The sequence below is a fragment of the Thamnophis elegans genome, chromosome 16, assembly GCF_009769535.1.
Source record: "Thamnophis elegans isolate rThaEle1 chromosome 16, rThaEle1.pri, whole genome shotgun sequence".
Taxonomy (NCBI): domain Eukaryota; kingdom Metazoa; phylum Chordata; class Lepidosauria; order Squamata; family Colubridae; genus Thamnophis; species Thamnophis elegans.
The window spans coordinates 5,246,601-5,272,494 of NC_045556.1; the positions used below are offsets into that span (position 1 = coordinate 5,246,601).

At 47.6% G+C, this 25,894-nt stretch overlaps 1 protein-coding gene across 1 annotated transcript; it reads right to left on the bottom strand.

Moving 5' to 3' along the window:
• Window positions 1-5,367: 5,367 nt before the first annotated feature.
• EDC3 (enhancer of mRNA decapping 3) lies at window positions 5,368-23,783 on the bottom strand. Its single transcript, XM_032232560.1, has 7 exons — window positions 23,104-23,783; window positions 21,167-21,344; window positions 20,238-20,548; window positions 18,039-18,374; window positions 10,750-10,903; window positions 9,006-9,223; window positions 5,368-7,204 (listed from the first exon to the last, which is right to left on the bottom strand). The coding sequence occupies exons 1-7, from the start codon at window positions 23,393-23,395 to the stop codon at window positions 6,870-6,872; spliced, it is 1,824 nt and encodes a 607-aa protein (XP_032088451.1). The 5' UTR covers window positions 23,396-23,783; the 3' UTR covers window positions 5,368-6,869.
• Window positions 23,784-25,894: the final 2,111 nt, after the last annotated feature.

Below are 25,894 nucleotides of genomic sequence, written 5' to 3' on the forward strand. Positions count from 1 at the left end.
GAAAAAGGTGGGTTTCATATGAAATAGGAAAGCCACGAAATGGCGGGATATCAGTTTGTGACTGGGCAAGGGAGCATTTTAGGATTAAAGCCATATTCAGGGTGGCAATTTCCCCAGAGTTCAGAAGCTTGAAGGCTGTGTGTAACATTGCCACTTCCCTCCCCTCCCCATATCCCTGATTCTTCTTGCATAGCAGTTAGGCCCTTTTTTGCTGATGTTGGAGCCATTTCGCATCTTGCGTTAGCTTTGGGGATTCGTGACAGATATCCAGGCACCACCTAGCCAGGTTTTCCACCTAGTCAGAAAAGAAAGGCTATTCATATAACATTCCCTTGTGAGAACATCCCATTTTGAGAATGCAATGAATGGACCGTTGGCCTCTCTTTTGCTTTGCAGAACTGTGAAGAGAAGTCGATCAGGAACACCTGTATCCGGGTAGCAGACTTTGGAAGCGCCACTTTCGACCACGAGCATCACACCACTATGTGGCGACTCGGCACTACCGGCCGCCAGAAGTGATTTGGGTGAGTCGACACTCATTTTTCCCTCTTAAGCTAATTTCCTAAATACAGAAGAGAAGAGAAGAACAATAGAACGGAACGGAATAGAGTGGAATGGAATAGGATTCAGAATAGGATTATTGAATTGAATTCTTTATTGGCCATTTCATAATCATAAAATGCAGTCATCATAAATCATAAGATACAACGCTCAGTTATAGTCATAGGGTGCTAAATAAGAAATGACACAAATCATACCATGTTTCCCCGAAAATAAGACAGGGTCTTATTTTCTTTTGACCCCTGAAATAAGCGCTTGGCCTTGTTTTCGGGGAGGTCTCGTTATTTTTGAGGTGCAGGAGGTGGTAAGCGTGGTCACCTCATGGCAGCTGCTGCTGCGCTGCAAGATTTCCAGGGGGGGGCTTATTTTAGCACATGCGCTCAAAAGCCCGATAGGGCTTATTATCCGGAGGTCTTATTTTGGGGGGAAACAGGGTACTCGGATACTAAATAAACAGTCAATATAAATCATAAGATACAAGCAACAAAGTTATATTCATAAGAAGATATGGAAATAGGAAAGAGGAGAAGGATAGCAATAGCAGTTCGACTTATATACCGCTTCATAGGGCTTTCAGCCCTCTAAGCGGTTTACAGAGTCAGCATATCGCCCCCACAGTCTGGGTCCTCATTTTACCCACCTCGGAAGGATGGAAGGCTGAGTCAACCTTGAGGCTGGTGAGATTTGAACAGCTGAACTGCAGTCAGCTGAAGTAGCCTACAGTGCTGCATTTAACCACTGCGCCACCCTCGGCTCTGTAGGTAATAGTAATAATAACTGCTCTACTAGGTAGTTTGGCAGTGTTGTGGGAATTAGTTGTTTAGCAGAGTGATGGGACGGGGGTCCGGGGGGTGGGGGGACTGTCCTTGTGTCTAGATGTTTTGGCATCTATAATGTCGTCTTGAGAGGAGATGTTGAAAGAGTTTATGTCCAGGATGTGAGGCCTCTGTTGATATTTTCACAGCCCTCTTTCTGGCACATGCAACATACAGGTCCCCAATGGAAGGCAGGCTGCTAACAGGAAGCAAAGCGTTTGAAATAAGAGAGAATCAGAGAAGTTTGGACACAAGAGTCTTGAATAGGGGAGAGAGAATGCAACAATCCTTGTAGACTTCAGTTGAGATCAGAGTTATATCTATCGTCATTCTGTCCCTTCTTTTGCAGAGCTGGGCTGGGCACAGCCTTGCGATGTCTGGAGCATCGGTTGCATCCTCTTTGAGTATTACCGGGGATTCACACTTTTCCAGGTAAATGGATTTCATTGTCTCCGGATAGATTCAAGTACTTACATTTTCTTCTTCTGTGTTTAAGAGCGAGCGCTTTCTTGCACGCACTTCCAGTGGTGTTTTGTAAACTATAGGTAGTCTTTGTGTCAACCACGGGAATTGCGACTGGAAACTCCACCGCTAAGGGAATTCATAGAGTGTAGTGTCATATCAATGCATCATTAAGAAAATCATTCTGGGTCATTAAGTGAGGACTTCATGTGACCACAACATCTGACTTCTTGCTGGCTTCCCCAGTGACTTTGCTTGTTAGAAACCAGCTGGGAAGAGGTTGTAAGCTACAGTTTTGCGGTTGCAGGATACTGCAATGCCACAATGGCAATAATCCGACCACAAGGACGCCCCGATGGCCACAGTTACAAGGAGCTGCCATAAGTACCCTTTCATTCAGCCCTGTCGTAACTTTGAACAAGCGCTGAATTGGTCATGAAACAAAAAACTCCCTGCAATTATCCTTGCCTGTCAATTGCAGAGTTCCATCCGCAGTCCATTTGCTAATTGCATTGATTGTGTCTTACTACGTTTTGGTGACTGGTGTATGGTTGACTTTGGCAGCGTTCAACCTGTAGTCCGCTTGACACAACGAAGAGATGCCCGTCTTGAAGTCAGTGAGAAAATTGCTGATCCTTTTTTTTTGTTTTGTTTTGCTGAATAGAAATAACGTCCTTTGTTTGACTTGACAGACTCATGAGAACCGAGAACACCTAGTCATGATGGAGAAAATCCTCGGCCAGATGCCACAGCACATGATCCGCAAAACACGGTAGGAGAGCTTGACCCTGAGTAAGTTTGGTTACCCTTGTAACTTTGTCAAAGGGATGCGGTGGCTCAGTGGCTAAGACGCTGAGCTTGTCAGTCAGAAAGGTCGGCAGTTTGGCGGCTCGAATCCCAAGCGCCACGTAACAGAGTGAGCTCCCGTTCCTTGTCCCAGCTTCTGCCAACCTAGCAGTCCGAAAGCACGTAAAAAATGCAAGTAGAAAAATAGGGGCCACCTTTGGTGGGAAGGGAACAGCGTTCCATGCGCCTTTGGTGTTGAGTCATGCCAGCCAGATGACCACGGAGACGTCTTCGGACAGCGCTGGCTATTCGGCTTTGAAAGGGAGATGATTACTGCCCCCTAGAGTCGGGAACGACTAGCACAGATGTGCAAGGGGAACCTTTACCTAGTCTCTTTGTATGTTGTAGAACAGTTTCTGCAGCAGTTGTATTTAAATGCTATGGGGGGGGGGGTGAGTTTTCTGCGTGCTTTCAAGCTTGTTTGTCTCAACCCTTAACTTTCATTTTCTCTTTTTTCCTTTTTTCCTTGTTTACAATCAGGAAGCAGAAGTACTTTCACAAAGGGAATTTAGTCTGGGATGAGAACACGTCTGATGGAAGATACGTGCAAGAGAACTGCAAACCACTACAGGTAAGTGTTGTTGGGGGGGGGGAAGCTTTTAATAATAATCTTAATTCATTAAAAAACAGTGGGCTCTTACCTGAATTCAATTCTCATTATTCCTCTGGAACATATTCTGAACCAATATTAGATAACGGGGAATGTCTTGCGAATGGAAAAAGAGAAGAATTAAACCCACGTGCCTTAAAATGAGCTGAAAGTGATAACCAAACATCTTGCTACATTTAAGCCCCCTTCCCCAAATCAGAAGACAGGCTGGCATAAAACGTATTTATTAATCAAGCACAATTTCACCGGACAAGATTCTGATTTGCTTTTTGTTTTTAAGGGTTTGCCCCCTGAAAACCTCCCATCTTGCCTGTTACTACTGTAACCTCCTTAAAGCAGCGGATTATTCCCTACATATTACTATCCTGTACATATATTGCTAATATATAATAATATTAATAATAATAATATATCCTGTTTCCCTGAAAATAAGACCTAATCGGAAAATAAGTCCAAGTTAAGATTGTCAGCCAGATGGATGCATTTAATACCTTATTTTCCCCAAAATTAGACCTAATGCATCTTTTGGAGCAAAAATTAATATAAGACCCAGTCTTATTTTGGGGGGGGAAACACGGCATATATATTTAAAAAGCTTGTTATCACACAAAACACCTCTGGCATTTCAAAGGGCCTGGAGTTACACACCTGCCTTTATGGATCCCTGTCCTGTCTTCTCTCAGGCGTACATGCTTCACAATTCCACCGAGCACATGCAGCTATTTAACCTGATGATGCAAATGTTAGAGTTCGATCCAGCGCAGCGGATCACATTCAGCGAAGCTCTGGTCCACCCCTTCTTCGCCGGCTTGTCTCCAGAGGAACGGCGGCTGACTTGCCGAGACTCGAGCCGCGATTTAAGCAGATGACAACAGACCAGTAGAGGGGTGCTTCCAACAGGATATGTAAATACTCTGAGATTAGTCTGACTCTTCAAGGAACAACGCCAAGGGTCCCGTCCGCGGAGCACCATGGACTGCGGTGTTGGTGTGGTCTCAAAAGTGGACAATGGACGTGGGAGGGAAACCGGGACCGCAGTCCAGAAGCACAGATTTATCTCATAATTTATATGTTGTAAAGTTCAAATAAAGTGTTTCATATTGTTTGATAATTTACTTGTTATGACTGCGTCTAGCTACTCGGACTTCCTTATGGATGAACTTTTACGTTTAACAATAAAAATGGTGGTTTTATATCTTGCCACAAATCCGGGAATTTTACAGTAATGTTTCTTCCCTTGCTGGCTGTGTTTAAGTTCCCCCCCCCCTGCTTTTTTTGGGGGTGTGTGTGTAAAGGAACACAGGATCTCGTACTTTGGTGTATTTTTGGGGTCACTCCACCTTTGTGGCTAATTCAGTTGTGAAATTGACCTCAAAAGACTCTTCTTGCCTTGTAGATCAAAGCTAAACTACAGCTTAACCATTTGAATGATCTATGCTAATATTATCAACCTGCAAAGTTTTAACTTAAAAATAGTTGTTTTGAGGGAGTGTCTATATACCAAAAGTCAGGACACGCTTTTTTCTCCCCCCTCCTTACCAAAAAGTGCTGATAGTGATTGTCTACTATTATTACACCATTTGTTCTGACAGACTCGTTTCATCCTTCCTAGGGATGATTTACAGAAAAGGTCTGATTTTCAGGGATTTTACACAACCACCGGAAGATCTTGTATCATTTCAACCCAAGCTTGGGGTTTGATCTTCAAAAGATGTACAACTTCCATTAAATTGGAAGTTATGTGCATGGCACTGATGTAAACACCACAGTAAGAATCTTGGCATTTAAGTTCTCTGCCTTAGTCTCCCACTTTTAATTATTATTTTTTATTTTAAGCCTAGAAAATGGTCTAGCAGTGAAGGGACTTGCCTCCCTCTCAGAAGGTGGAGACTTCAATTCTAGGTAGCGGCAGATGTTTCTCTCCTAGGGTGGCAAAGGAAAAAAAAAATCTGCTGTGAACTCCACATTGGCATCAGGAAGGGCACCTGGCCAGTAAACACTCAGCATCCTCCCAGCTGCCTTGACTCGATCCCGGATTAAGGAATTACAGGGTCGTAAAAAAGGGTTTTTTTTAAAAAAAAAAAATTAGACCTAAATTAGTGTGTGGGCTGAGAGTTCTGGGGGGCAGGAGGGGGGGGGGAGAGAAAAGGCCACTTGTTTCCTGCACAGGGTGCGAATGGAAATGAACACGACTTGGCAAGCGAGCTTCTTTACTGCAGTTTAATCATTGCGATTCATGAGAATTCTGCACGGCATCTTTGGAGACAAGAAAAAGGCTGAGCGTGGTGGTGGTGGACTTCTTGGAAGTGCCCCACTTGCTTAATACATGGACCCCCCACCCCTTGAAAGCTAGACGGCGCCTAAGGACCGCAGGAACAAGTCCCCACCCCACTCCCGGGACCAAGAACTGGGTCCCCACAGAGCATCGTTGACAATTCCCCACAAAAATGGGGGGAAAATGAAGAGGAACCAAGTGTCGCTACAACAGCACCGGCGGGAAACTGGCTCATGGGCATTTCAGTGTGCGGGACCACAATTGTTGCCAGCCAATGGCCTCTTGAAGGTGTCTCGGGCCACCTGACAGCATCACATCCATTCAATCGCTCCAGGCAAGCACTGGTGTGCGTGGTCATTCTAAAGGGAAGGAGACCATTGTGTCAAGCGCTTCAATCTTCCTGGACCTTCGTATCCAATGGGAACGGCATGGGCCCAACAAAGCTAGTTCTTTCGGTCTTGTCTCTCTCTCACACACACAAAAACGCACTCATGCACAAAAGGAATAGCCATTAATCCGTGCATGCTCTTCGCCGTTAAGATGGCAGGTCACGAATTACGGGGGTGGAAACCTAAAAGTTGGCACGATTCTCCATCTGCTCCTCCATCACTCCAGGCGTCCTCGCCGCACTCCGCACGACACCGTTCACACGACAGGAGAAGCAAATGCTAGTGAAGCCGTGAGCAGAGAAATGAAGGCTGGCCCTGGAATGGAGCACGTGGATCGCAACCCCAACGGGGACCCAAACGTGTGAAGTCCAAGAAGACGTGAGCTTGAAAGAGAAAAGGACAATCCAAGCACTAGAAGGAACCCAACTAAAAGGTGATCATTTCTCCCGTGATCGTGAAAGGCTGGAGAGGGGGGGAAAGGGGGGCAGGAACCCAAGCAACCTTTTACCCCACTCTAGTGCTGGAAAATACCCTCCCCCCCAAAAAAAACCCCCAACCCCCCCCCAAAAGTTTAAAAAGAAAAATCACTGGTAACGCGACCAAGCAAAACAGAGCTTCCTGGGGTAGGAGGACACGTCTGCTTATCTTCCCACCATCAACGTGAGCTGCCGTAAGATTCCACCAGGCAATGAATGGCACAGGAGCACTGAGGGTGGCTCAGCGGAAGGGGAATCTTTGCGCTTCTCTTGACCCGCTGCGCCAGGGTTCTTTTCGAGAAGAAACACAGCCCAGAAGTGTAAAAAAATATTTTCCCTTAAGGCGTCCAGAAACATTTCACACAGTGAGGATCCACTGGGTAGCCGGAGGTTTGTCTTCTCCTGGACGACAGGCCAGGCGGTCTCCCCCACCCTTTAGGTCGAGTGCAGAGGGATGACAAATTTGCAGCCGAAAGGCGAGTGGTAATTGATGCCCACCTCCTGGAACACTTTCTGGGGGATGCCAATGTCGCAGAGGTATAGCCGGCCGGCCCTCTCGCCCAGCGGCAAGGGCAGCCCCAAGGCTAGAGACCACTTGGCCTCGACTTCTTGCTCCATTTCGTTCACGGGAGGGTCCAGGCTGAGGACCGGCGCTCTGTTCTGATTGGCCCAGTCTACGGCAGCTTTGTACCAAGGCTGATCCCTCAGGAAAGCGTTTTCGTGGCAATCCAAGCAGTTGATCACTAAGTCGACAGGCGTCTCTGGAAGATCTAAAGTGGAGGGAAGTAAAGAGAGGGTATTAGGCATTCGCGCGGCAGTCCTGAAAACCGGCCTGCACGTGTGGGCCCCCCGCTGAGCACATACGCGCGACGTTTCCGCGTGACTTTTTTCCCACTCGGGGCCAAAAAGGTTCGCCATCACTGGTATAGAAGATTTTGCAGAAACCTCTCAAAAAGCCTCATAACCACACAAACAAAAAAAAGGACTTTGGTCTAATCCTCTTGGTCTAATCTGTCACTTCGGCCCGCGACCAAATTTACCTATTGAGGTTGTCAAAGCAAACCAGCATCTCCCCACTAGATGGAGTTGGTAAGACTGAAAATGTAACAGGCGGTGAAAATAGCGAATGCTTCTCATATCCAGAAGCTTCCATGGACCTCAACTCCCTTGGCTTCTTCCAGCTGCCCCTCGGACATCAGTAAAAATATATTCTAAATCTGCCACCACCAACGTCCTGAAACGGGCTGGGGGATTCCAATTTTCATCACCCCACCTTCTTCCTAAGCCTTCTCCCCCACGCCCCCCCCCCCACCCTTAAAACAAAGACATTTGATTTTAAGAGCCCTTAAGAGTTTTTTGAAGAGTTGTTGAACTCTGGTGCTGGTGAAGACTCCTGCGAGCCTCTTGGACTGCAAGGCGATCCAACCGGTCAGTCCTAGAGGAGATCAACCCAGATAGATAGATAGATTAGATTAGATTAGATAGATAGATAGATAGATAGATAGATAGATAGATAGATAGATGATAGATAGATAGATAGATAGATAGATAGATAGATAGATAGATAGATAGATAGATAGATAGATAGATTAGATAGATAGATAGATTAGATAGATAGATTAGATAGATAGATTAGATAGATAGATTAGATAGATTAGATAGATAGATAGATTAGATAGATTAGATAGATTAGATAGATTAGATAGATAGATAGATAGACAGACAGACAGACAGACAGACAGACAGACACGTACGATGGATGGATGGATGGATACATTAGATAGATGGATGGATGGATACATACAATAGATGGATGGATGGATGGATACAATAGATGGATGGATGGATGGATACAGACAGTAAATATATGGATGGATGGATGGATGGATGGATGGATGGATGGATGGATACATTAGATGGATGGATGGATGGATGGATGGATGGATGGATGGATACAGACAGTAAATGGATGGATGGATGGATGGATGGATGGATGGATACAGACAGTAAATAGATGGATGGATGGATGGATGGATGCATAGACAGTAAGTAGATAGATAGATAGATAGATAGATAGATAGATAGATAGATAGATAGATAGATAGATAGATAGATAGATAGATAGATAGATATAAAGACTGATTAAACCGGTCAGTCCTAGAGGAGATCAACCCTGACTGCTCTTTAGAAGGCCAGATCCTGAAGAGGAAACCCAAATCCTTTGACCACCTAATGAGAAGGAAGGACTCCCTGGAGAAGAGCCTCATACTGGGAACGATGGAGGGCAAAAGAAGAAGAAGGGGACGACAGAGGATGAGGTGGCTGGATGGAGTCCCCAAAGCAGTCGGCGTGAGCTTCAATGGACTTCAGAGGATGGGAGAGGACAGGAAGGCCTGGGGGCCCAGATTGTTAATGCAACTTAGGACTGCATTTGCATTTTTTGGCTGCCGCCGCATACTCTTAATTCATATTTAACTGGTTCTCCTCTAAGACTCCGAGATCCCTCGCAACTCTGCAACCATCATATTCACTGCCTAATTTAAAAGGGCCCCGCTCCACATTTGCACTCGCCTTTAATGCTGGACACCTGCTGCCCTTGAGTCTTGCTGAAGAGCGTCAGCTCGTTGGTGATCGATTCCAGCATCTTGACGAAATTGGGGAGGAAGAGGATGACGTCCACCTCGTGATTGGAGAGGTGCCGTCCACAGCTGATCCCCTGGGCCCCTTTCACATGAGGGCCACACAACAAGGCCACGGTAGGTCGCTGGTGAATGTTTTTAGGGTTCAGCCTGAAAGGGAACAAGGATTCGGTTTCCTTAAGTGTGAATTTGCAGACGAAGGTGCAGAGGAGAAAATAGTAATAGCAATAGCAATAGCAATAGCAGTTAGACTTATATACCGCTTCATAGGGCTTTCAGCCCTCTCTAAGCGGTTTACAGAGTCAGCATATTATCCCCCAACAATAATCCGGGTCCTCATTTTACCCACCTCGGAAGGATGGAAGGCTGAGTCAACCCTGAGCCGGTGAGATTAGAACCGCTGAACTGCAGATAACAGTCAGCTGAAGTGGCCTGCAGTACTGCACTCTAACCACTGCACCACCTCGGCTCTTTATGTCCCTTCCTCTAGGAAAAGAAACTTTGAATTCTTTACCGCGGTGGCGCAGTGGTCAAAGGGCAGTACTGCAGGCTACTTCGGCCACCTATAATTTGGCAGTTCGAATCTCACCAGGCTCAAGGTTGACTCAGCCTTCCCTCCTTCTGAGGTGGGTAAAATGAGGACCCAGACTGTTGGGGGCAAGAGGCTGAGCCTGAAAACCGCTGAGAGTGGGCTATAAGGTACTATAAAGTGTTATATAAGTCTAAGTGATATAGCTTTTTCTTTCTTTCCTCCCTTCCTCCCCTCCCTCTGGTTAGAATACAGTATTGCAGGCTAACTGCCAACTCCCACCAGTTCGATCCCGAGTGGCTCAAGGTTAACTCAACCTTACAATATGTCAACTCCTTAGAGAGGGCTGTAGAAGTACTGTGAAGCGGAATATACACTATATTGCCAAAAGTATTCGCTCACCCATCCAAATAATCAGAATAAGGTGTTCCAATCCCTTCCATGGCCACAGGTGTATAAAAATCAAGTACCTAGGCATGCAGATTGTTTTTACAAATATTTGTGAAAGGATGGGTCGCTCTCAGGAGCTCAGTGAATCCCAGCGTGGAACTGTGATAGGATGCCACCTGTGCAACAAATCCAGTTGTGACATTTCCTCGCTTCTAAATATTCCACAGTCAACTGTCAGCTGTATTATAAGAACGTGGAAGTGTTTGGGAAGGACAGCAACTCAGCCACGAAGTGGTAGGCCACGTAAACTCATCCAACATCAGTGTGTGACCTCACAAATGCGCTTCTGAACCTTGTGGACAGCCTTCCCAGAAGAGTTGAAGCTGTTATAGCTGCAAAGGGTGGATGGACGTCATATTGAACCCTAAGGATTAGGAATGGGATGTCACTTACAGTAAGTTCATATGCGAGGAAAGGCAGGTGAGCAAATACTTTTGGCAAAGGTGGTGTAAATCTATAGCTTTCCTTCCTTCCATCCCTCCCGCCCAGTGGTTAGAATGCAGTATTGCAGGCTAACTCTGCCGATTGCCGCCAGTTCGATCCTGAGCGGCTCAAAGTTAATTCAGCCTTCTATCCTTCCGAGGTCGGTAAAATGAGGACTCAGATTATTGAGGGACAACATGCCGACTCCGTAAACTGCTTAGAGAGGGCTGTAAAAGCACTGTGAAGCGGTATATAAGCCTATAGCTGTTATTACCTGTTGGGTCCTCCGAGCAAACTCAGGGCCATCTGGCTGGCGCACACCCCCGTCATTTCCAGCCTCCGTTCGAGAGTCAAGCCGTGTTTCTCGGCCACGGAAAGCAGCTTTTTGTGCAGCTCGTAAGAGACGCTGGGGACCACCAAGCCGGAATCTGAAATGCAGAATTGGAAGAGAAGTTATCGGGAGGCCCTGAGCAGAAGGAGTAGGGAAGATCCATAACCCAAGCCGCCATAAGAGCCGAGGTGGCGCAGTGGTTAGAGTGCAGTACTGCAGGCCACTTCAGCTGACTGTGATCTGCAGTTCAGCGGTTCTAATCTCACCGGCTCAAGGTTGACTCAGCCTTCCATCCTTCTGAGGTGGGTGAAATGAGGAGCCAGACTGTGGGGGGCGATATGCTGGCTCTGTAAACCGCTTAGAGAGGGCTGAAAGCCTTATGAAGTGGTAGATAAGTCTAACTGCTATTGCTATCCAAAGGGAGGTCAGGCTTAAGCAACAAAACCTGACCCTTTCCAACTTGGCCATCTCATCCCAGAGTTCTTCAGGACCGTCGACACCATGAGTCGCTTTTTCGGTCACATAAAGCTCAAGGAACTACGGGTGCTCCCATTTCTATACGCCAGCACGTAAACGAGTTTGAAAGAGACTGAGGCAGGTTTCAGAGCTGATGTACAGAATCCGTACCTTCAAGAAGCAGGTGGCCCTCCAGATGTGACTGAACTACAGTTACCAAAACCTCCGTCATGCTAAAAAAAAAAAGGGGGGGGGGTACTGAGAAATTCTTCAGCTACCAGAGCCCATTGTTACAGATTAACAGAGTTGGAAGGGGCCTTGTAGGTCATCTAGTCCAACCCACCCGCCTCCAAGCAGGAGACCCTACACCATTTCTGACAAATGGCAGTCCAGTCTCTTCTTGAAAGCCTCCAGTGATGAAGCTCCCACAACTTCAGTGATGAAGCTCCTTGATCATCCATTATTCCTTGTCTGGCCTTCGGGTGCTTTGGAAAATAGCTTGACCCCCCCCCCCCGCTCCTCTCTGTGGCAACCCCTCAAATACAAGAACTTCCTTCCTTCCTTAACGTATAGCTACAGCAAAGAAATAGGATGATTAGTCTGCAAGAGTATTTCATTAGCCTCAATGCCAAGCCTTTAGCAGGGGTCTCCAACCTTGACAACTTTAAGCCTTTAAGCAAAGCTGGCTGGGGAATTCTGGGAGTTGAAGTCCTCCAGGCTTAAAGTTGTCAAGGTTGGAGACCCCTGCTTTAGGGGACCATGAGATTGGGTTTTTTTTTAAAATCATGATAGAATCTGGTTTGGTTTTGGCTTTAGAGAGATAGGTGATCTCAATCAAATCGAAGTGAACGGTGACTTCTGAACCCACAACGGGATTCAGAATGTCTCTTGTGACAAACTTACTACACTGAAAGAGAGAGACCGAACTGTAGTTGTTCCTTGCGTGTTCACAGCCAATTAAAGTCCCCACCTTATCTTTATCGGCTTTATTACATTAAGTATCAATGGGCTACTTTGTCCTTGAATCTCAGACTACAACAGTGATAACTTTATTGCAAAAGAAAGAGTCTTGCATGTTCAAAGTCAGAGAGACACCAGCGCAGGGTCCAATAGGATAGGTTACAGGTGGCACTTACCCCCAACAAGACTGGCAAAAATGTTTAGCAACCCGTCTACAAAATGCTGGTAGTAACCCGTGACCCGTCAAAACCGCGGTCCACTAAAGCATGCCCGATTAAAGCACGTACCTGACGTCATCAGCAGCGTGACGAAAATTTTTTTAAAAAAATTTAAATTAAAATTAAAATAAAATTAAAGCAAGCCGATTCACATAAAGGTAAGGGTTAGGGTTAGGGTTAGGGTTAGGTTTAGGGTTAGGGTTAGGTTTAGGGTTACGTTAAGCGTTAGGGTTAGGTTTAGGGTTAGGTTAAGGGTTAGGTTTAGGGTTAGGGTTAGGTTAAGGGTTAGGTTTAGGGTTAGGCTTAGGGTTAGGTTTAGGGTTAGGTTTAGGGTTAGGGTTAGGTTAAGGGTTAGGTTTAGGGTTAGGTTTAGGGTTAGGTTTGGGGGGGTTAGGGTAAGGTTTTCGCTTTAATTTTAAATTTACCGCTCACAGCGCGATGTTTTCGTTGAGCTGTGATGACGTCACGTACGCGCTTTCGTCGAGCGCGCTTTAGTCTACCGCGGTTTTGTGGTGGAACCAATGTAACCAGTCCCCAGGCACATACTATCACATGTGGTGGACACGCAGCAAAGCAAGAAAAGATCGGGAGAAATTACATAATCGGCTGGAAGAGATAAACGAAACAGAATATACATTTGAAGCTGGAATTATATAATACCAGAGGGTTACGATAAAGGGAACCACGTATTTGGTTTTAGATATACTGACAGCAGCTAGGATTATATTTGCCAAACACTGGAAAAATGAAAACACTCCGCCAGAGGAGGAAGTAATTCGGGAGATTTCAGAATGGGGTGAAATGGATAGGCTAACTTTTTAAAGATATAGAAGATTCAGAATATTACCTGGCATGGAAGAGTTTCTATGAGTGGCTAGAGAAATGGGTCGGAATTAAAGAGGAAAAAGGACTATGAATGTCTGTATTAAAACAGAGATGTTTTCGACTATTAGCACTAGCACTAGCAGTTAGACATATACCGCTTCATAGGGCTTTCAGCCCTCTCTAAGCGGTTTACAGAGTCAGCATATCGCCCCCAACAACAATCCAGGTCCTCATTTTACCCACCTCGGAAGGATGGAAGGCTGAGTCAACCCTGAGCTAGTGAGATTTGAACCGCTGAACTGCAGAACTAGCAGTCAGCTGAAGTGGTCTGCAGTACTGCACTCTACCCACTGCGCCACCTCGGCTCTATCCCTCTATCCCTATTGATAATTTATGAAATGTAAATAGATATATTTATCTATTATTATAGATATATGTATCTATTATTATAGATATAAAAGATATAAGAAAAACCCAGTTTAAACTATTTGGTTATAATATTACAATTACAGTTAACACAAGTGTTATCATATTATAGTTACTGTTATGAGTTCATGTGTTTTTACCGAGGTTTTTTAAATTATTATTATGGTCTTTGTCTTTGTAACTGACATACTCTGCGTTCATACGCTGTATTCAAAAATGCTATCAATAAAAAGAAATATTTAAAAAAAACAGGGTAGCAATAGCAATAGCAGTTAGACTTATATACCGCTTCATAGGACTTTCAGCCCTCTCTAAGCAGTTTACAGAGTCAGCATATTGCCCCCAACAACAATCCGGGTCCTCATTTTACCCACCTCGGAAGGATGGAAGGCTGAGTCAACCCTGAGCCGGTGAGATTTGAACAGCCGAACTGCAGAACTGCAGTCAGCTGAAGTAGCCTGCAGTGCTGCATTTAACCACTGCGCCACCTCAGAGTAGGTAGTCCTCAAGTGGTCCTTAAGGGGCCACCACAGAGAAGAAGGGAGGTCATGCTATTCTCCAAAGTGCCAGGAGGCAGGACGAGAAACAATGGATGGAAACGAATCAAGGAGAGAAGCAACCTGAGATTAAGGAGGAATTTCCTGTCAATGGGAACAATTAATCCGTGAAACGGCTTTTGCCTCCAGAAACCTGGGGGGCCTGGGGGAGGGGGGGGCTCCACGACTGGAAATTTTCAAGAAGAGATGGGACCACCTTCTGTTTGTAATAGTATAAGGCAGCGATGGCAAACCTTCTCGCCACCGAGTGCCCGAACCGAAAGGCGCATGCATACATGTGCATTTGCGTGCACCAGTGCTGAAAACCGGAAGACCAGCTGGGCAGCATGGATCTTTTTTGGCCATTTGCCAGTCCATTTTTGGGGCCAAAAGCAGCCTGAAAGTGACCTGAAAATAGACTGACCCCCCCCCAAAAAAACGGCCCGTTTTTTGATCATTTTGGGCCATTTTCTGGGCCATTTTCCAGTGCTCCGGCGCCTGCGAAGACCAGCTGGCATCGGCATGTGTGCCCAGAGAGAGAGAGAGAGCGCTCTGCATGCCACCTCTGGCATGTGTGCCATAGCTTCGCCGTTAAGAGTTACAGGGCTGGACTAGCAGGGGGTCGGACTAGAAGACCTCCCAAGCCCCTTCCAAGTCTTGTTACTGTTATTCTGTTAACACGCCGGTTTTAAATGCAAAGCCTGGGCCCCGTTTGGGAAGTAAGCAAGCGCCGAGCCACCGGTTGTAACCCGAGGACGGCCCGTACTGCCTCTGAGCCCCAAAGTGGGCAAATGTTTGGGCTCCTCTCCAAGGGAAACGGGCCTCTTGCGACATCCTCGTTTTTTTAGCCGGCCTCGCGTGCCTTCGCAGCTCTTGGCTCCTAATAGCCCTTCATGTAAAGGGATCTCGTTGGGAACACGAGAAAAGATAAGGTGTGCGATTACACCGCCCCGCTGCACGCAAGGAGGGTGCTGAGCTAGAGGCTGGACGGTGTTTTGATCGGGGAGCGTGAGAGCAGCCAGAGGATTCCCCTCCCTGCTTCTCACTCACGCAAGGACAACCAGTCCGACCAGCTTATCACAACCAGACAGTCTTAAATAAACTCAGTAAAGGCGGTGGCACAAGGTAGCGTGTAAAGCTGAAGGGAAAAAAAAATATAAATATATATATAGGTAGGTAATTACAGAGCTGCAACCGGAGGCTGGCCGGGAGCCAGACTTAAATTACACCGCGGTTGGGAGATAGAAGAGGAGAACGAATCAACTGAGGATATGGATATGGTATCGCCGGGGTTGCCAACTCCAAGGGAGACGCTGCCGACGTAGCATTGCGGGGGGCACCAAAGGAAGCCGTTACGCTTCCTTTTCTGGGCTCTGGCTCTTCTCCCCCCCCCCTCTTTTGAATTCCAATTCATTCCAAATCCTGCCCCCATTTGCCCTGTGTGCCTTACACGATGGCTGGCTTCGATTGGCTGCCTGAAGGGCTTTTTGCCAGCGCAAACCACTTTCCCTCCACTCGGCCACGGTCAGCCTCAATTTAAACGGGTCCTGAGTGAGTCACGGTTCTGCTTGGAGGTCTAATCTGATTTGCCGGAGGCAACTGGGCCGCCGTTCAGAGGAGAACCAGGGGCCAGCGGTGGCTGGATACATCCGCTCCCTCCAATCACTCCTTTGTGGAGAAGATCTAAAGTAACATCAACTCTCCCCACTTACAACTATAACCTCTATAATCTCTCCCCACTTATGGCTAGAACCACGTGGCTTGTATCTTTCAATTTATATTGTTTTTATTTGTTTCCTATTATGATTTGATAGCTTATCAGTAACCTTTGACTATCACTAAGTGTTGTGTCTTATAATTCTTGGTGAATGCATTCTATTGTATTTTTCTTTATGTATATTGAGAGCAGCTGCATCAAAGGCAAATTCCTTGTGTGTCCAAACACACTTGGCCAATAAAGAATTCTATTCTATTCTATCTAAAGTAGATTGAGAGTAGCCACATTGGTATAGGTCGTAAAATGGGGCAAAACAGTTCCGACCGAGGCTTCCCAAGAGCCTGAAGCAAACTCCTTGTCCCGACAAAAACCCCTTTTATTAATTGACTGTGAATTCTGCTCATTCACATCCAGCAAAGTCTTTCGAGGGAGGATTTACAGTCACAGACCTCATCTGGCCAGGCTGAGATCTGCAGAACTTGGTTAAGGAGTCTTGGAGAGTCACGAACCAATGAAGCTAACTAATTGTCTCCTGCAAACTCCACTCCCCTTTCGCTCCTCTTTTATTGCCTATGGGAGGGGCCATTCATCGTCCACCTGTGGCCTTACTCCCAAGTCAACCCCTGTTCCTTAGCTGTTTACTTTCTCCTGGCAACTCTGCGCATGCGCACACTGGGAACAGGCTCCAGCTGTTCTTCTGCCTCAATGATGTCTGTCTCTGAAGGCAACTGATAACTGGCATACGGCTCTGGCCCCCTCTCTGCCTCTGACACAGAGCCCTCATCAGAGCCTTCCCCAGGCTCCAGGACTGGCTCATCTTCCTCCCCAACCTCCTCACTGCCTGAATCTGCTGCCAGTGCCGCTGACCGGCCACAACAGAAAACTCACATAACAACAGAAATCTTGGGCTCAATTTGGGTCGCAAGCTGAGGACTACCTATGTTACACCTTCCTTTTCGAAGCACCCCCCCCCCCCAATAATTTCCTAAGGTTTACGAGAAGCCCTACGGCCTCAGTTCAGCCAAAATTTATGTTGCTAAGTGGGACAGTCGTTAGGCGGGTTTTGCCCCGTGTTACTACCTTCCTTGCCACAGTTGTTAAGCGAATCACTGCAGTTGTTAAGTGAGCAACATGGCCATTAAGGGAATCTGGATTCCCCCGTGGACTTTTGCTTGTCAGAAGGTCACAAAAGGGGACAATGCGACAGTCATAAATATGAGCCAGTTGCCGAGGGTCTGGACTTTGATCACGTGACGGGGACGCTACAACGGTGGTTATTGTGGAAAACGGCCGTAAATCCATTTTTTCCTGTGCCGTTTTGACTCCGAACAATAACTAAGAGCCGAGGTGGCGCAGTGGTTAGAGTGCTGTAGTGCAGCCACTTCAGCTGACTGTTATCTGCAGTTCGGCGGTTCAAATCTCACCGGCTCAGGGTTGACTCAGCCTTCCATCCTTCCGAGGTGGGTGAAATGAGGACCCGGATTGTTGTTGGGGGCAATATGCTGACTCTGTAAACCGCTTAGAGAGGGCTGAAAGCCCTATGAAGCGGTATATAAGTCTAACTGCTATTGCTATTGCTATTGCTATTGCTATTTCTATCTATCTATCTATCTATCTATCTATCTATCTATCTATCTATCTATCTATCTATCCTATATATCTATATACCATAGTTCTCTCTCTCTCTCTCTCTCTCTATCTCTCTCTATCTATCTATCATCTACCTACCTACCTTCTTTATATCTATCTCTCCGTCCGTCCATCCATCCATCCATCCATCCATCCATCTATCTAAGAGCCGAGGTGGCGCAATGGTTAAATGCAGCACTGCAGGCTACTTCAGCTGACTGCAGTTCTGCAGTTCGGCGGTTGAAATCTCACCGGCTCAGGGTTGACTCAGCCTTCCATCCTTCCGAGGTGGGTGAAATGAGGACCCGGATTGTTGTTGGGGGCAATATGCTGACTCTGTAAACCGCTTAGAGAGAGCTGAAAGCCCTATGAAGCGGTATATAAGTCTAACTGCTATTGCTATTGTTACTAAGCAAACGGCTGTAAGCCGAGGACTATCTGTGAGTGCGAAAACCCCCAACGTACCGGTGCAGAACTCTTTGCTCGCCTGCGGGACGGTGATCCTCCTGTAGACGATGGGATCCGACTCCAAAATGTTCTCGTCGTGGCGGTAGCGGCCGGCCGCCTTCTCGCTCGGCGTGCCCCGGGAGCGGGTCCCGCTCTTCCTCTCGTAGGTTTCTATCTCCTCAAACACAGCGGCCTTGTCGAAAAGGGCCAGGTTGCCCTCAAAGTCAAAATCGGTGTCCGGGATCTCTTCGATGTCGTCCCCAAAGCACTCGTCGTCCTTGTTCTTCATCTGGCCGTTCTTCATGCCGCTTTTCTTCGGGGTCACCTGGTTGGGATGACGGCTACTGGACGACCCTGAGGGGGAAGACAAGGGAGGGTCGGAAGGCGTTTGCTGGCGAGGGCAGAGTCGGAGGCAGGGGGGTCCCCCAACCCCCTTGGCTGTAGCATGAGAAAAAATGGACCGTGCAAACCAGTGGTGGGGTTTCAAAGTATTTTTAGAACCTCTTCTGTAGGTGTGGCCTGCTTTGTGGGAGTGGCTTGCCGGCCATGTGACTGGGTGGGTGTGGCTTGCCGGCCATGTGACTGGGTGGGAGTGGCTTGCCAGCCATGTGACCGAGTGGGATGGCTTGCCAGCCATGTGACTGGGTGAGCGTGGCTTGCCAGCCATGTGACAGGGTGGGAGTGGCTTGCCAGTCATGTGACTGGGTGGGCGTGGCCAACTTGTAAAATGTGGGGAAACTCACTTAACAACGCTCTTGCTTAGCAACCAAAATGTTGGCTCAGGAACTCTGGCATTTGAAGCAGGCAAGTCTTAAAGCTGTCAAGTTACAAGTTCCTTGCACCCCTAACCTTTTAGAAAAAAAAAACCCAGGGGTGTTCAAACTTGACAGCTTTAAGACTTGTGGACTTCAACTCCCAGAATTCCTCCTCCAGTCATGTTGGCTCAGGAACTCTGGCATTGAAATGTGCAAGTCTTAAAGCTGTCAAGTTACAAGTTCCTTGCACCCCTAACCCTTTAGAAAAAAACCCCCAGGGGTGTTCAAACTTGACAGCTTTAAGACTTCAAGGTTTAGATAGGACTCTTAGAGGCGGGCGGGGCGATTAGTGAGCCAGCCAATCAGTGAGCGGCGGGGGGGGGGGCAAGCGTGGTGCGGACGGGCGGGGGGAGGGAGCTGGAACTGGTTCTAAATGGCACAGTAGATTTGTGGAACCTCTTCTATAGAAGAGGTTAGAACTGGCAGGAACCCACCACTGGTGCAAACAAGTGAAGCCCCATGCGTGGGATGCAGAGAGTGCCAGAAACCACCATCCCTTCTGGTCCATGGAAAAACCCACACAGAACCGGTGTTCTGACCCTCTGGGGTTAACTCAAAGATTCCTTTATTAGGAGCCCCAGCAGCCCCGGCAAAATGCTTCTTTCTCAACAAGTCTGGCCCGCCGGGAGATGAATAGTTGTCTGCCACATCTATTCATCTCCACCCCCTGCCTTTTATCCCCAGAGCTAGGATGGGGCTTTGCTAGCAGCGGTGGTTTTTCCGTCCCAAGGACTGGCCCATAGATTTCCACTGCTCTCCTCTCCTCTGCCACATCTATTCATCTCTGCCCCCTGCCTTTTATCCCCAGAGCTAGGATGGGGCTTTGCTAGCAGCGGTGCTTTTTCCGTCCCAAGGACCGGCCCATAGATTTCCACTGCTCTCCTCTCCTCTGCCACATCTATTCATCTCCGCCCCCTGCCTTTGATCCCCAGAGCTAGGATGGGGCTTTGCTAACAGCGGTGGTTTTTCCGTCCCAAGGACCGGCCCACAGATTTGCTCTCCTCTCCTCTGCCTTCTGCATATCCGCGCGTCAGGCACTGGACCCAACTGTTCCTCCTCTTCCTCATCAGCCACCTCCAGATCTGGGGGCTGTTGACTCTTCATCTAAGGGCTGACGGGCGGCCCAGAGTCCACCTCTGTCTCTCTCTCTGCCAGCTCCATTCCCTCTTCCCCCTCAGAGCTCTCAGATTGTCCTGATGCTGACCCTGACTCCCACGCCTCCTCTGATTCGGCTGCTGGAGGGGCTGGCGACTGATAGGTCACAACAACTGGTCCCTGGCGTCCCAAAGGTTGGGGTGGGGGGCATCATAGAGAAAGCAGGCAGAGCAACAGATCGTAACCACAGCCACAGCCAAGGTGGGACCACCGAGACCACCCAAAAGAAGTCCTAAGAGAGACTCACACGAGTTGTGCCTGCGGCGAAAGTTCTTGGATGGGTTCAAGGCCTCCGTGTGTCGGTCCATGTAGCTCTTAGAACAGGGGTGCAGCTGGGGAGAAAGAACGGCTTCTTGGGTCTTCACGTCTGTCCTCCTGGGGATGTTCTGTGGAGCACTGCTAGGCTTCTTCGGCAATTTGCCAGTGCCGTTCTGACTGGCGCCACCCGGACACTCGAGAGCCGGAATGCCAAGGTCGGGGTGCTGGAAGTCTACACATTGTCCGTTATCGCCAAGGCCTGGAATCTCCAGGATCTTCAGCTCAGTGATATCCCCAGCCCTAGACGAGGACCAGAGATGAGGTTAATCGGGCCACAGTGCTTGACTCTCATCACATCCTCTGCCCTCTTCGGCTCACTTTCAGCCAGCGCGGGGTAGAAAAGGAAGATCTACCTTGATCTACCAAAATATGCAGTAGTATCCTAGTAGCCCTTACTACAACTCTTGAGGGCTACAGGCTGGGAATGTGTGCTGTGCAGGAGCATAAATCATCCTGGTTCGTAGTTGAACCATCAGAAATTACACTGTCAGAAGAACCTTTTCCCAAAATATAAACATGGAGAGGGGGAAAAAAAGTGGTAAGTTTGTGAAACCTTTTCTCTTAAGATTAGTTGTAAACAATGTTCAGGTGCTCCTGTAACAAGCCATGTTTTAACTGACTTTAAGAACGGACAGACTTCCAGGCTGCTGGGTTTCCAAATAATCCATCTCCCTTATAAACATATTGCCAAAAACAAAAAGGATAGCAACAATTTGACATCCGCTAGAAGCCTTGAAAACCTAAAGCATAAACTTCACGTACTATAAACCTGCAATGCTCCCTGCAATGTGTATTTTCAGAAAAAGAGCTACAACAGTTTTCAAGTCTCAATGAAGCCGCTCAGGGAGGAGCGTTTACCTGAAAGTAACCTCCGGAACCAAACATTTGACTCCGTTATGGAAAGGCCGCGTGAGTGAAATTGTCTGGCTTGCTTGATTCACCGCAGACACCCTTCCTTGGTAGACTCCCAAGCTGTCTCCACAACTGATCGAGACGATGCTTCCAAGCCAATCCATGGCCATGATTTCTGGGATTGCTGCAAAACAATCAAAGGGGCCATGAGCGAACATATATTGCAATAGAAGGGAATATCTGTAGCTCAGGGAGGGAGGGAGGGAGGGAGGGAGGGAGGGAGGGAGGGAGGGAGGGAGGGAGGGACGGTGCCCCTGTTGTTCTCTCAACTTGGTGATTTTCTTGCAGGCGTTTCATTACCCATCTAGGGAACATCATCAGTGCTAGGAGGGTTTGTGCAATGAAGGAGAAGAGAGGAGGGAGAGGAGGAAGACTGTGGTGTCCTTATTGCTCTCTGAGTTTGGTGAATTTCTTGCAGGCATTTCATTACCCATCTAGGGAACCTCATCAGTGCCAGAAGGGAATGAGGTTCATGGAGTGGAGGAGGACTGTGGGCTTCTTGATGCTCCCTGAGCTTGGTTGCTCTGCTGATGTCGCAGGCGATGAAATGCGTGCAAGCGAACCGCCAAGCTCAGAGAGCACCAGGGGCTCTTAGAAATAATTCTTGTTATACCTTTGTCTGCAAGGATTAAATCTTCTTTTATCCACTACTAAACATCCTGGCACGTATATCCAAGCGACTGCCCAAACTTATTCAATCGGTTTAGTGGTCTGTTCTGTCCGCCCATCAATCCGTCCACCAGTCCTTTTCTATGCCCATCCGCCTATTCATCCATCAACCTGTCTATCTGTCCATCCGCTTGTCCATCTACCTCAGTTGGACAGACAAGGCGTGCTGGCTGGGAATTCGGGGAGCTGTTGAAACTGGCTGAGGTAGCAAGGTTGCAAAGCCTGCACTGGAACCCAGAGCCCATCTTTGGACAATCCCTTTAATTCACAGAGCTGGGGTGGGGGAGAGGAAAGCCTCCCCAATTGAATAGAATAGCAGAGTTGGAAGGGACCTTGGAGGTCTTCTAGTCCAAACCCTGCTCAAGCAGGAAACCCTACACCACTTCAGACAAATGGTTGTCCAAAATCTTCTTAAAGACTTCCAGTGTTGGGGCATTCACAACTTCTGGAGGCAAATTGTTCCACTGATGAATTGTTCTCACTGTCAGGAAGTTTCTCCTCAGTTCTAAGTTGCTTCTTTCTTGATTAGTTTCCACCCATTGCTTCTTGTCCTGCCCTCGGGTGCTTTGGAGAATAGCTTGACTCCCTTTTCTTTGTGGCAACCCCTGAGATATTGGAAGGCTGCTGTCATGTCACCCCTAGTCCTTCTTTTCATTAAACGAGACCTACCCAGTTCCTGCAACCATTCTTCGTATGTTTGAGCCTCCAGTCCCCTAATCCTCTTTGTTGCTCTTCTCTGCACTCTTTCTAGAGTCTCCACATCTTTTTTACATCGTGGCGACCAAAACTGAATGCAATATTCCAAGTGTGGCCTTACCAAGGCATTATAAAGTGGCATTAAGACTTCACGTGATCTTGATTCTATCCCTCTGTTTATGAACTTAGGGGGGAGTCAAAGTTCAATGGGGAGGGGGGACTCCCATAACTGGTAAGTTCCCTTTTAGGGGGAAGGAAAACCACCCCCAGGACCATCGTGGCAAGCAACGTGGGGATTCGAACCCGGGTCTTCGCCTCTCCATCCTGGCCTATGAAACTAGGGGGGAGTGACGTCACTCCCCTCCCAAAGGGGGCGTGGCCGCTCCTCTCGCGCCTCTGCCTGAGCAGCCCCGCAGGCGGGAGTGCGGCGGGGCAGCCGCGGCCCTGGCCCTCGGAGAGGCGGAGAGGGGCGCCGGCAGGGGCTCCCCCAGGGGCCTCCCCACACACCGCTTCCACACCTGGGACGAGGAAGCCGAGGAACCGCGGGGCTTCGCTCTTCTTCTCTTCAGACGCCTTCGCTCCGGAAATGTCGCCCAGCACAGGGGAAGCGAGCGTCACTTCCGCTTCCGCCTCGCTTTTAAGGCTCTCTAGGGATGAGGCGCCGAAGGCGGTGGCCGTCGTGGTACTCAAGGTACGCATGCGCGCGAGGGCAGGGAGCCCAAGCAGGTAGGGAGTGCTGCGCGTGCGCATTGGACACACTAGGAAAGCTGCGGATCTTCGCTGAAGGAAGCTTAGCTCAGCGTTTCTCATCCTTTAAGGTTCAGGACTCCAATTCCCAGAATCCCTCACCTCACGTGCTTTCAAGATGGTGGACTTCAACTCCCAGAATCCCCCTGATTAGGGATTTATGGGTCTTTTATTCATTTGTTTTATTCAGTTTTTTTTACAAATGAATTTAAATCAGTAAGCTGAAGTCCAGACGTTGTTTTTATATAATTTGCTAGAGAAATAATTTGACTGAGAAATACTGAGCTACACCATAATCCAGATCTTGAAATGTGGTAATGCCAGTCCGTCAAAACCCTTTTGTGGGGAAGCTCTTTTGGAAGTTAGCCAAAATCAGCAAGCATGTATAACTGTAATTATTGAGTCTGTCATCTGCACCTCCATAACTGTCTGGTTTGGCTCTGCAACGCAGCAAGACAGACACAGACTTCAACGGATAATCAGAACTACAGAAGAAACAATGGCTACCAAGCTGCTTTCCAAATATCTACAGATCCCTCGCATCCTGGACATAAATTGTTTTAACTCCCACCCTCAAAACGACGCTATAGAGCACTGCACAGCAAGACAACTAGACACAAGAACAGTTTTTTTCCCCGAACGCCATCACTCTGCTAAACAAATAATTCCCTCCACACTGTCAAACTATTCCCTAAGGCTGCATTACTGTTACTTCTCATCCGTGGCACGACAAAACCGCGCTCGTCAAAATAGCGGTGATAAAATTGTGTCGCTAAAGCCGCGACGTCATCACCGCGCGTCATCACCGCCGCGACAACAGCGCGGCGACAGAAGGGCGCTTTAAAACAGCGCGTCGGCAGAAAGCGGATTTAAATTAAGGTAAGGGTTAGGATTAGGTTTAGGGGTTTGTTTTAGGGTTAGGGTTAGGGTTAGGTTTAGGATGCTGAGTGCTTGGGAATGCGCGGATTTGCCCTCCGCGATTATGTCATCGCGGTAGGGTCGCGTTTTTCCTTAGCGCTTCGAACAGCGCGAATTAGTCTTCGCGCTTATGTCTCCGCGGATAAGGGCTTCGCGGATTTGTGGTGGAACCCTTCTCATCATTCCTATCACCCGTCTCCTTCCACTTATGACTGCAGGACTGTAACTTCGTTGTTTGCATCCTTACGATTAATATTAATATTAATTGTTTCCTGATTGCTTATTTGTACCCCGTGACTATCATTAAGTGCTGTATCTGAGGATTCTTGACGAATGCATCTTGTCTTTTTATGTACACCGAGAGCATCGAGAGCCGAGGTGGCGCAGTGGTTAAATGCAGCACTGCAGGCTACTTCAGCTGACTGCAGTTCTGCAGTTCGGCTGTTCAAATCTCACCGGCTCAAGGTTGACTCAGCCTTCCATCCTTCCGAGGTGGGTAAAATGAGGACCCGGATTGTTGTTGGGGGCAATATGCTGACTCTGTAAACCGCTTAGAGAGGGCTGAAAGCCCTATGAAGCGGTATATAAGTCTAACTGCTATAGCTATTGCTATTGCTAGCATCTGCACCAAAGGCAAATTCCTTGTGTGTCCGATCACACAATGGCCAATAAAGAATTCTATTTATCTGTAAATCCCCAATATATTATTCAGAGAAGCATCAGGTTACCGTTTTTCATTACGGTTTTCCCGAAAGGTTCGTGTCCCTTTAGAATAACAGATTTTCCTGTAAAAGAGACAATTGACAAACTCGCAAGCCGTCTCATATAAAGCCATTTTTATTTTTACACTATATACAATACTTAATAGAGACCTTACGGGTCATCCACATTTTAATCTCTATACACTAGAATTTGACACATACTTCAGCAGAATCAGTGGCTCTTAGGCAGATAATTGAGACATAAAATGTGTTTCATAATTCAAAGCATCTTTATAAAGCATAATTCCCTAGTCATCACCCTTAAAAATGCCTATCCTTAATTCATTTTTGTCGTATTTTAATTTCAGTTTTCCACAAAGAATGCCAAGTATACACACTATTTTCCGCTATTTCTTCTACAAGGAAGCCTGTGAAGTAGATTAAGATAAAGCAGTGGTTAGTCCAAGTGGCAAGTGAAGACAAGTTATGATAGGTTTTAGGTAGCTCCACCATGCCTGCTTTCCAGATCAATTCCTTCCCTGTAATCTTGCAACTATTTAGATCCCATCCCTGTCACCTTGCAGAGATCTAGAGCAGACCTGTCCCCATGTCGACATCTAGGTCCAGGTTCTGTTGTCTCGCCAAGATCTAGATCCAGATCCCACCCATGTCACCTTGCAAAGTTCTAGCTCCATCCCACCCTGTCCTCTTGCAAATGTCTAGATCCGGGTTGCATCTCTGTCCTCTTGCAAATATTTAGATCCTGCTTCTATCCCTATCGTTTGCAAAGTTCCAGATGGTTTCCTTTGCAAACACCCCTACCCCCCCCCCCAAGCCTTTATTTTGCATGGCTGAGCATCTTAAGAAGGGGAACTGGAGTTTGCACATATGGATGGCCACCATCTCCATTGTACCTAGATGTGTTGATAACGTTCCTCTTGCA